Source organism: Ambystoma mexicanum, chromosome 1p (assembly GCF_040938575.1).
Source record: "Ambystoma mexicanum isolate Mex_15411 chromosome 1p, UKY_AmexF1_1, whole genome shotgun sequence".
Lineage (NCBI taxonomy): Eukaryota > Metazoa > Chordata > Amphibia > Caudata > Ambystomatidae > Ambystoma > Ambystoma mexicanum.
This window is the reverse complement of record NC_090921.1, coordinates 1,441,068,756-1,441,080,779: the sequence shown is the minus strand read 5'-3', so window position 1 is coordinate 1,441,080,779 and position 12,024 is coordinate 1,441,068,756. Positions and strand designations below refer to the sequence as shown.

Here is a 12,024-nt window from a genome sequence, read left to right as displayed (position 1 = left end):
AACAGGGTGACTAGCAACAGGATTCACTGTCAGCACACTAAGTACCACAGAAAAAAGAACATTAGATGCTGGATAGATTTACCCTTTAAACAAACTGCATACATCTTTCCATCACCACTCCCCAGGCTGGTTCACCAGGAAAAATATACATACACTTTTAACAATATCTGCATAAGTGGAAATGGACGTGCAGAATGCACAAGAAATTGGTGACTAGAAAAAGGAAGGATGCAGAACTCCACAGCAAAGCTGCTACTCTTCCGATTCCTAACGTATGTACCGCTGTGCTTTACCTGCCAGTTGTTTTTGAGCGCTGGTTGCACGTGGCCCGCCTTCTCCCTTGGCACTGGCAACACAGCACACTCTGCTGCTGACTTCAGAGCTCGGGCTCCAGGGGGAGCACGTTTTCCCCAGCTGCTTGAAGGTGCGCAGATTAGACTAGGCAACAGCTCCCTTTCATGTGTGGCTGCCGGCTGAGCTTTCGCTGCAGCGACGCGCCATACGGTGATGATCCGTGGCGCGTATGCATTGCCAAAGGAGCCCTCATATAGGATGAACTGCAATGTCTTATTTATCAACCAAATGAAATAACGCAGGCGTAGAACTGCACGTTAGCAAGGGCCTGATTCACAGAAGTGTTTTATAATGGCGCAATCCCATAGGAAAACGGCCTGTGGGAATCCACACGGCAGGCATAATTGTTTGTTTTTCTCCAAAGCATATTAGCTTTTTTTTTTTTTGAAGGCCCATCACCATCATCAACAATTGTATTGATTGATTAGAAAAGAACCCATACAGAAAGCAATTCAACATCAACGTGGCAACTTCCCTAACAACACTGCCAACAATGGGGCAAATAAACATGTATACAAATATAAAAGGCGGGGCAAATTGCATTGAATACATCAAAACAGTTTGGAAACAAAATAGGAAATGTTCAAAGTTGAACAGTTAAGATCGTGTTGTATTGTATATGCTTATATAAAAATGGGGACATCCGGAATCATTTGCTTACCAAGTGGTGTGATAAATTATGCTGGCCTGACGGGGTTTTTGAGTGGCATCTGCTGATTTCTTTTTATTAATTGGGTGCCGTTTACTAAGCGCACCGCACCCACATTAAAAACGATTATTTCACTTGCACTCCCTTTGAAGATGGACTCTGCAAAGCCTTGAAGAGGAGAAATGTTTGCTTCCTCCCATCTCTGAAAGCAGACCTCGCAAGCGAACTGCCACTTATTATCATCTTATCAACGTGGCCAGTGACAATGTCCTTCCAACTCGTGTTCCCAAGACATTATGTGATTTGACACGATATTATTGTACAGCTCCCATTGCAGGAATTGCATGTCACTGCCCTACTTAAGACATGTCATCTGGGGATTTTTCCCAAACTGAAATCAAGCCAGTCCCTTCGACACCACCGCGGTGGGAACAGTCTCCAGGAGCAAACTGGAACTCGCTTTCAGCATGCGAAAGGTATTGCTCCGGTGCAGGATGGCAGCATGTGTGCCGTTTATTAAAAGCATATCGTCTGTGCAGCTGAAAACCACGCCGCGCAGGGTGTGTGCAGCAAAGGCAAACCACCAGAACAAGCCATCACTGCGAATAAATAGAACCTGCAGCGGAATCGCAGAGGAAAGTCAGGATGCAGAAATTCCTCACCCCATTGATTGCGGAAGGCCTGCGGTGTGAGAGTCTGCATGGCTATCTGGCTGTTTACCTCTCTTTCTCAAGCTTGATCCAACCTATCAGCTCACAAACAAAACAAAAGAAGGACATCTGCCTTAAGTATAAGTCCCACTTCTATGCGCATAATTCTTTGGTGCCTGCTTCCTGAGCCGCCGAATCTATTGGGATTGCACATGGCACAATCTGCATGCAACCACTGACTGCACAACTTGTACTACTGGGCCCTGAAAGTGAATGCGCCACAGCATTCCTTTGCACATGCTGGACTTGTGGACGGCATACAGGCCCAGTACCCCCTGCATCCAGGAGTTTGGGGGGCCCTGCAGCAAGTCCACACACCTCTGCTCTGCCGGGTGGGTGCAGTTCACGTGGCAGGTCTTAAAGAGCATGTCAACAAATATAACAGCGTTTGCCTTTTAACCAATCATTCGTGGTAATACGAAAAGCTAATAGAAATGTCCACTCTGTGAGGGTGGTTCTATGGAAGACAAGGGTACGTGTCTACTCCATGTTGCTCTGCACTACTAGGCAGAGATAAGGGTGTGGAAGGGAGTGTGCATGTCCTAAACATTAGCAGATACGAGCCAAATATCTATGAACACGCAATATATGTAACATAATTGCACAGCAATTAATAAACAACACAGTAGACTTACTTATGACTATAACTGTGTACTTGTAATAGGCTGAGGCAAGTTACGTAATTATTGCTGGAAACAATACCAAACATCCTTGTGGCGGGAGTGAGGAGGGTTTTCTTCATAATAGTGAGCCCAGAATATCCTTAATATGGCAACCTTGAGAACCACACTCACAACATGAAAAGTCCTATACACTTTTATATTTCTGACACTGAATGAGTGCATTGGGTGAAAGTGCAAATGTGATACCAGGTCCTTTTTTATGCCAGTAAAGGAAATGCCAACCACATTTGGACTTGAAATGCATAATATCTATATCCTTCAAATTCAGCGGATGCGGGAAGTGATGATAATCTTAGCATCCCCATCATTGATGACCCCTAGGATCTAATGATGTGTTATGTATATAGCCCTTATGCCTAAGTGCTTTACATACACCACATATACATACATGTATCGACCGACCTTGGAAGTATGAACGGCTGAGTTTCCCTGTCCAGAATTCGAATCTGCGACCTGCAGATCACACACAGAACAGAGCAGCAAGCGCTCAACACAGTCACTTATCTTGCCAACCTCTAATTTTGTTTGTCAATGTGAATCCCATCTGTTATGTATGTACTCATGGGCTTTGCAATAGTAGGGATGCAGAGTGAAAATGGTCATCACTTCCCACATTTGCTCAATTTCAAGGGTATTGTTGCGTTAAATATGAACACGTTAACTGTCCCTTAACTAAAGTTTTTTCAGTGAATTGAAAGGTTTTGTTATACCGTGGTTTATTCAAACCCACTCACCATGGCCTTTGGATGTGGCCAGTCAGTCGTGGCCATTGTGCATGTTGCCCCAATACGTTTCTTTAGGGCCCACTAGCCATGGCCTTCGGATGTGGCCAGTCATCCGTGGCCATTGTGCATGTTGCCCCAATATGTTTCTTTAGGGCCCACTCACCATGGCCTTCGGATGTGGCCAGTCAGCCATGGCCATTGTGCATGTTGCCCCAATACGTTTCTTTAGGGCCCACTAGCCATGGCCTTCGGCCGTGGCCACTGTGCATGTTGCACCAATAGGTTTTGTTGTTGTAGTAAACCTTTATTCGACATTTAAGTATTTGGGTGCAATAAACTTTGTCACTAAAATTACAACAATTAAAATCCAAATGAAACACAATTGTATGCCCATTAGTCAATACATTAAAATCTTACAATGGCTGGCAATGTTAGCTTAGTAAAAAAAAGTCCATATATCAAAGCTAATAACATTTACATTAGTATTACAATTTGCAAGGAATAACTAGGTGTGTGTCTGAGTGATTTCGATGTACAGTCAAATACCATCTATTTTTAAACGTAACCAAAGCATACCTTCTTAGCCAAGCCCGGTCTATGTACTTTGATACAAAGTATACTGAATTCAGATTGAGGGTAGATTTACAAAAGCTCATTGCTTAATCTGTCATGCAAATAGTATACAATAAAAACAACGTTTTGAGGTACATTACTCAGTACATTGCATACAATCATAACATGCAGCAAGGACCTTTCATCAGCTCCACAAACCAGGCAACTAGCGCCTGGCATATGCTCACAGCGACTAGTAGGTGTCCGTACCTTCAAGCAACCAATGCGAAATTCCAAGTAGAGCACACAAGTGAAGATAGGGTTTATGATGTCAAGGTAGTTTTCATATCCATAACAAACTATCACTCAGGTAATCACAACATTGCACTAAAGTAAGGCAGGAGCTTTCCATGATAGTCCTCTTGTGAGCGGAGATTGCTATCGTCACCCTGGACTTGGTTTCCTTAGTAATCAATGTTGGATCATACCAGTAACAGATGCGCGAACCATGGAATACTGTGCCCCCTCTCTAATGATATCTCATGCACCATTTCTTCATGCTATTTGGCCACTGATGGACCAATAAAACACTGGCCCTAGCCCTGCCTCCTCATCTATGTTTTTTGTTGCTTTTTCCTGCTCTCTAGTTTCTTTGATCCTTGCCCCACTTAACACAATCTACCATTTAGACCTTGAAGATTGCAATGTGTGGGGGAGTTGGACATCCAATACCTTTCTGAGTAAAACTACAAATCAGGTACAGACAGGCACAGATAACGGGGTATCTGCAGGAGGGGCTATGAACGCTGTAATGCTGTTCGTTCTTCAAATGCTTCATTTCATCTCGGCCTGAGGAAGTGGAGACATTCCATGAAAGCTCCCAAATATGCACAGTAAATGACTGTGTTAGCCTAATTAAGGTATCAGCTCATTGTTTTCTTCTGGTTCAACATTCTATTCAACCCTTGGCTAACACAGTACAAACGGATATATATATATATATATACATACCAACTCCAGAACCCATGATGCATGAATTAAAACTGGAAAGCGCTTTAAAAATTAAGAAAAAGATGTAGTTTCATTTAAATTTCACAGCCTCTTTATACAGTACAATACATGTTCAGTTGACAGCTTCTGTAACTACACACACTAACACATACACACACACTAACACATACCCACACGCAGTTTTAATCTAAAATTAATATTTTTGCAGGTGTGTTTATTAAAATGCGAAAGAAATGTGATGAGTAAAAAATGCTTACTTAATTTAAATTGTGAATCTGTCTGTTAAGAAATGCATTAGGAGTAGGAGAAGCATAAGACATATTAATTGACAGACAGGAACTGCTGTCTCTGAGGTTGATACAAGTAATTTATTACTTCAGAAATGAATGCCACCTCCAGAATGTGCTTCATTAATTTCAAATTTAGATTTAATTTCAAGCTGTTGCCCCTTGAGAAGTATAAGGTGGAAAATGATGCTTGAAGAATATTTTTTTCACTAAAGAAATTCTAGGTTTTAAATATTTAATATTACAAGTCAATGCAGTTGGTTCTTGAAACCATTTTAAGGTTGTTTTCTGTGCAATGAATTCCTAGTAACCTTTTCTTTTTTTCCTTTCCATTTACAGCCTATGTCTCAGATGAGTTGAAGGCAGCTGCACTAGATGATGACGATGTTGACCCCTCCGACGAAGTTGATGGTGAACCTTGCGCCAAGTATGTGTGCCCTGAAAAAGAGTCGCCAAGCTGTCAGCACTCACCAGTCGCTGAATTCTCCAGCCACGAAATGGACAGCGAATCCCACGTGAGTGAAACGAGTGACCGCATGGCCGACTTTGAGAGCAACTCCCTCAAAAACGAAGAGGAGATCAAGGAGGCATCCATCCCGCTTGAGGACTCCAACGTTTCAGACAGTTTAGAACAAATGAAGGCTGTGTACAATAACTTCCTCTCAAATTCATATTGGTCCACGCTGAACTTGAACCTGCACCAAGCCACAGCGGAAAAAAACAATGCCAGCAGCAGTAGCAGCAGCAGCAGTAGCAGCAGCTGCGGAAGCGGAAGCTTTGACTGGCATCAGAGTGCCATGGCGAAAACACTCCAGCAGGTTTCCCAGAGCAGACTCCTTCCAGAGCCAAGTCTCTTCAGCACTGTTCAGCTCTACCGACAGAGCAGTAAACTGTATGGTTCCATATTCACGGGCGCCAGCAAGTTTCGGTGTAAGGACTGTAGTGCAGCCTATGACACATTAGTAGAGTTAACAGTGCACATGAATGAAACCGGACATTATCGTGATGACAACCATGAAACTGATAACAATAACCCGAAAAGGTGGTCAAAGCCCCGTAAGCGTTCTTTGTTAGAAATGGAAGGGAAGGAGGATGCCCAAAAAGTATTAAAATGCATGTATTGCGGACACTCATTTGAATCCCTTCAGGACCTTAGTGTACACATGATCAAAACAAAACATTACCAAAAAGTGCCTCTGAAAGAGCCGGTTACGCCTGTAACAGCCAAAATGATACCCTCAACAAGAAAGAAAGTAGCCTTAGAGATTGATCTTCCGAGTTCCCCAGATTCGCCAGGCGGGACACCAAAAGCAACCATCTCTGATGCAAATGACCCTCAGCAGAAAAACTCAAATCCTTATATCACACCAAATAACCGCTATGGTCATCAGAACGGGGCAAGCTATGCCTGGCATTTCGAGGCAAGAAAATCACAGATTCTGAAATGCATGGAATGTGGCAGTTCCCATGACACTTTACAGGAACTCACTGCCCACATGATGGTTACGGGACATTTTATAAAGGTGACCAACTCTGCCCTAAAGAAAGGAAAGCCAATTGTGGAGGCACCAGTAACTCCCACCATAAATGCTTTAGTAGATGAGAAGGTCCAGTCTGTCCCATTGGCTGCTACAACATTTACATCCCCGTCAAACACGCCTTTGAGTATTTCACCCAAACTGAACGTTGAGATCAAAAAAGAGGACGATAAAGACATAACCGATGATAATGACAATGAAAAGGAGAAATCAAATGAAAATGAGGAAAAATGTGATGCGCCTTCGAAATACCATTACCTGACTGAACATGACCTTGAAGATAGTCCAAAGGGAGGGTTAGATATTTTAAAATCATTAGAAAATACGGTAACGTCTGCTATAAACAAAGCTCAGAATGGCACACCCAGCTGGGGAGGCTACCCAAGCATCCATGCTGCCTATCAGCTGCCTAACATGATGAAACTGTCACTGGGCTCATCAGGGAAAATTGCTCCAATGAAACCAATGTACATAAACAGCGAGGTTCTCTCGCCAACCAAAAACCACAACCACTCTCTTGTGTCTCCGACCAGCAGCCAGACGTCACCGGTGCCAAAAACAAACTTCCATGCAATGGAGGAATTAGTTAAAAAAGTAACAGAGAAAGTAGCCAAAGTTGAAGAAAAAATGAAAGATCCCGAAGGGAAGCTATCCCCAATTAAGAGAGCCACACCATCGCCTTGCAGCAGCGACATTAGTGAGCCACCAAAAATAGATATCTCAAATGATGGAGGCTTTAAAAGCCAACGAAATAGCCCCATTCCGCAGAGGGACAAATTCAAGGAGAGCCCCACTCTTGAGCCCCAGGAAAATGGTACTGATCACATGAAGTCCATTGCTGCAAGTTTTGGATGCAGTACAGCAATTATAACTGACCACCCGCCCGAACAGCCATTTGTAAATCCATTAAGTGCTCTACAGTCCGTCATGAACATTCATCTGGGAAAGGCAGCAAAGCCTTCCTTGCCGTCGATGGATCCCATGAGTATGCTTTTTAAAATGAGCAACAGTTTGGCTGAAAAGGCCGCTTTGGCCACACCACCTGTGCAGTCCAAAAAAATAGATCACATTGACCGTTATTTTTATCATGTCAACAATGACCAGCCCATCGATTTGACGAAAGGCAAGAGTGACAAAAACTGTTCTTTGGGTTCAGTGCTTATGTCATCTACATCAACATCGCCTGCCTCTTCTTCATCCACGGTGACAACAGCAAAGACGTCGGCAGTCGTGTCATTCATGTCAAACTCGCCGCTGCGCGAGAATGCTTTGTCAGATATATCTGACATGCTGAAAAACCTGACAGAAAGTCATACATCCAAATCCTCAACACCAACAAGTATATCGGAGAAATCCGACATCGATGGCACCACAATAGAGGAACCAGAGGAGATTACGCCAGCGCATAAGCGGAAAGGGCGTCAGTCGAACTGGAACCCCCAGCATTTGCTTATTCTTCAGGCACAGTTTGCAGCAAGCTTGCGTCAAACATCAGAGGGGAAGTACATCATGTCGGACCTAAGCCCTCAGGAAAGGATGCACATCTCAAGATTCACCGGACTCTCGATGACAACAATTAGTCACTGGCTGGCCAATGTGAAATACCAGCTCAGAAGGACAGGGGGGACAAAATTTCTTAAGAACTTGGATACTGGCCACCCAGTGTTCTTTTGCAATGACTGTGCTTCCCAGATCAGGACTCCTTCCACTTACATCAGTCACCTAGAATCACATCTAGGCTTCAGGTTAAGAGACTTGTCTAAATTATCAAATGAACAAATTAACAATCAGATAGCACAAACAAAGTCTCCCTCTGAAAAACTGTTGGCATCCTCCCCCGAGGAGGAGACCGGAACTTGTTACCAGTGTAAACTTTGCAATCGGACTTTTGCTAGCAAGCATGCGGTTAAACTTCATCTCAGCAAAACCCACGGGAAATCGCCAGAGGATCACCTCCTGTACGTCTCTGAGCTCGAGAAGCAGTAGAATTTGCTTTTGGTTAAAATGACTGTAATTTGCTTTGAGGAAAACTGTCAAAGACGCCTTAAAGTAAACGTTTATTTCTTGGCACATGTTCTTATTTTAACTCCAGATAATCACTCTGGGCTGAACTGTTTTGTAAAACTGTACAGTATTTAATAGAGGTGCATACTCAGCTGTTGTTACTGGTGACATATGAAGGTTAAAATGCAGTGATAAGTGTTTGGAAGTTTGTGTACCTTGGGTTTAGTTGCTCTGCATCGCTGCGATGCATCAAGATGCATGCATTGACACACAGTTTTGTTAAACATTTATATCTAATTCCAATATTCCAATGCACTTTTTTTTTTTAAAGTGACCGACTTTTGCTGACATTTCTGAGCCTTTAAACTTTAGCCCTCTGAGTACTCTGAAGCACTTCCTTCCTTATTTGGTGCATTGCATCAAAAACATTTTTTTAAAAAGCAGCAATGTTAAAAACAATAGTTTTACGTCACAAAATGAACCTCTGATAAGGCAGGCCTGTGGGGGCTGGGGATATTCAAAACTAGACCTTGAAAATTGTAATTTTTATTTTTACCGGAAAAATGTATATATTGTACAGAGTTCAAAACTACTTATAAAAATTGTGGTTAATAATAATGACATTTTGTCTCCAACATTTTTTATCAACTTGCTTTTCCAGATCTGCCCCAGACATAAGCTGTGCCTATATAAACTGTACATTTTTAGGTCTTTTTTTGTTACTTTGGAACATTGTAAATTAATCAGAAGATGCAATGAATAACCTTTATAATCTATTAAAAAAATATTATTCTTAATGAAATGTGATTGTTTCGCAACACATCTGTACTGAAAGACGTTAATGTTTAAATTATACATATTTATTAGCATCCTATTATTGTTTTTTTTTAATTAACATGATTGACAGATGTCACGGGCAGACTGCACCCTTGGCATGCATCATAAATGTTTTGCACACACAAAGACTTTTAAAGGTATTTATAAACCAATAATGCCCAATGTAAACTTAGTGCTCAAAGGGTTAAAACATCGAAAAAATGTACTGTATTTCCCAGACATTTGTAAATCCTTGAAAATGTCCTTTGAAATGTTTGTATGATGATACTTTGCCTAAAGGGTAGGGGGCATTCTGTGATATAACCGTTCCACTTATTTATAAGTTCCCTCGGTTTTTATTTCCGATTGTAGAATGCCTTTTTTGAATTTCAACCTCTTAACTTTGGTTGTGCCTAATTATTCTCCCAAGACTCCATACCGCAGCTTTATCTTTAGGCAAATGAAAGGTAACCCCTGGTTACCAGCACACTACGTGATTCTGTTCGTCTCCATTTTTGGACGTTAATTTGCAGAAGTAACTGACAGCTGACACCATATAAAGAACCTATGTGTAAAATATTGGCATGTAAACAGCATAGACACTGAACTGCACTCTGTGTCCTGTTTTGTTGTTGACAATGAAGCACCATTATATGACTCTTCAAATGACTTTTCTTTTCTACAGCAGCATTAAAATTGTCTTTTTTGCTATACTTGTGTGTTTGGTTCACACTTCTGTCTGCAATGTGCTACAGCTAACGAGCCCATTAGCATTGCATTGTGTGTTATGACTGTATCACTGATGCTTGGGTAAACTCCTTTATCTGCCTGGGGCTGGCACACCAGTTAGGCGCATGCGTCACATTCATCTGGGAGAACCTAAGCATTTAAACAGAAGGGCTTCCTTAGTGGCAGCGTTAACAAAATGCACAGTGTAAAAATGTATGCTTGGTAAAATGCTCGTTTACTATGCAAGTGTGGTTTGCAGCATGATATGATAAGTTATTTATAACGCGCCTGCACACAAGTGTTTCTAGGCGCGACAAGACAAGGGAGGGAAGACAGAGGGAGGGCAAAACAAATGATCTTACTAGGCCTTGTGTCATTCAGATCGGGCAAGTGCGAGAATGCAAAGTGCAGGTGGGGGAGGGAGAGGGGACGTGCCAGGGGGAGCGAAGGGGGAAGAGCATTGCTCTGAGTAAATGCAGCCAGGGCAGTGTGACTCTGAGTAAGTGCATGGTAGGTTACACTTTGGGAATGCCAACACGTTGAGTGTGCACGCTACATTCATATTGTTTATGCTGCAGCCTGCCGCAAGAGGACAGGAACAGATCTCACTGAAGGAGAATGGTCATAAAAGAAAGGTTGCCAAGGCCGTTATCCATTTCAAGTTTGTGATTGTAGGTGTAAACATCAAACATTGAAGAGGCGAGAAACATGGATGGGAAAAACATTTGGTTGTGGTAATGTTAATAATAGCAATAAGAACAATATCTTTTGTGCATGCTTCATTCTCCTACTTTCAGGTATGTCATTTGGGGGGTACCAGGGGTAGTAGCTGCTACCCCTGGCTCCCCCTCTGCTACACGTATACCTCTCTTTGCTACCCCTGGGCCACTGGAAAAAGAGGCAGTGCCAAAAGAAGATATCTGAGAAGCACCTGAAAAAGGCAGCTGTTAATGAGGCTAAATGTGGCACAGCTTTTCTCACCTGGTATCTAAATCTCGTTAGCTGGAGAAATTACAGGGTTGCAGGAGAAATCATGAAGCCGCCATCACTAACATGTTGGCAGTCCATTAGTGAAGAACGACTGAATGGTTGGGTTCAGAGGCGGGCTGTCTGTGCAGCTCATACCCAGTACTCTAGCAACAGGAACGGAATGGGGGCTAGGCCTAGACAGCTGGGAATGGGGAAGAGCAGCCTGCAGTACTCAGTGACACCACGGCATCGGCCCACATCTCATCAGTGTTTCTCGTTGTCTGCTTTGCACATCCAGTGAGTCACTGGCATTTGATGAGAGGGGTGTGCCCCAGTGGCTTCTGCCACCAATCCTGCCTGAGCACTGTGTGACCTGCCCAGATCAGCCAGACCTGCATCACAGGCACACTGCAGATAGATGCAAACTGCGATAATTAATTTACATGAAGTTGCCCTCCACCTTTGAAATAAACCATATGTTGCTTCCTCAAACAAAAACATATAGATTTGGAAGGATAGCTCGGGGGCAATGCATTTCCTTTGCGAACAAGAGGATACTGTGCAACATGGGTTCAGTTCCTGTTACAGTGCTTAGAAGCTGGAGTAGTCTGCCATTAAGCGACATATAAAGGACCAAAGAAAATAATAAAATGGGTCTTTTCTAGTGGTGATGTCATGGAGCTGCCGTTTACATGTTGACATTAAAATAAACCTGCAATTACTTTAACCTGCAACACATCCTTCCCCTCCATCTCCCATCTAACAAAAAAACTGAGGGTTACTTACCAAATAAGTAAAACAGAAAGGTGATGACTGGAAGCTTTCAAATCATTCATAACCATTGGCACAGCTCTGGGAAACTCTCCAGGCCACAGTTTTTTCAGCCTACCAAGCCACTACAGTAGGGAGAAGACCATATGCAAACCATGCTTGGTCCCACCCCAAAAGGGGCAATGCAGCCAAGCTGCTAGGTCACATCCCTTCTGCACAAGACCAC

General features: G+C 42.8%; 1 protein-coding gene across 2 annotated transcripts in view; it reads left to right on the top strand.

Annotated features, from left to right (window-relative positions):
* The window catches only part of TSHZ3 (teashirt zinc finger homeobox 3), a 158,488-nt gene extending 148,446 nt beyond the window's left edge, over nt 1–10,042 (top strand). For both annotated transcript variants that reach the window (XM_069607087.1, XM_069607088.1), the window contains one exon: nt 5,311–10,042. In XM_069607087.1, the coding sequence (XP_069463188.1) occupies nt 5,311–8,495 (3,185 nt within the window). In that variant the 3' untranslated portion in view covers nt 8,496–10,042. The remainder of the gene's footprint in view (nt 1–5,310) is intronic.
* The last annotated feature ends 1,982 nt before the right edge of the window (nt 10,043–12,024 follow it).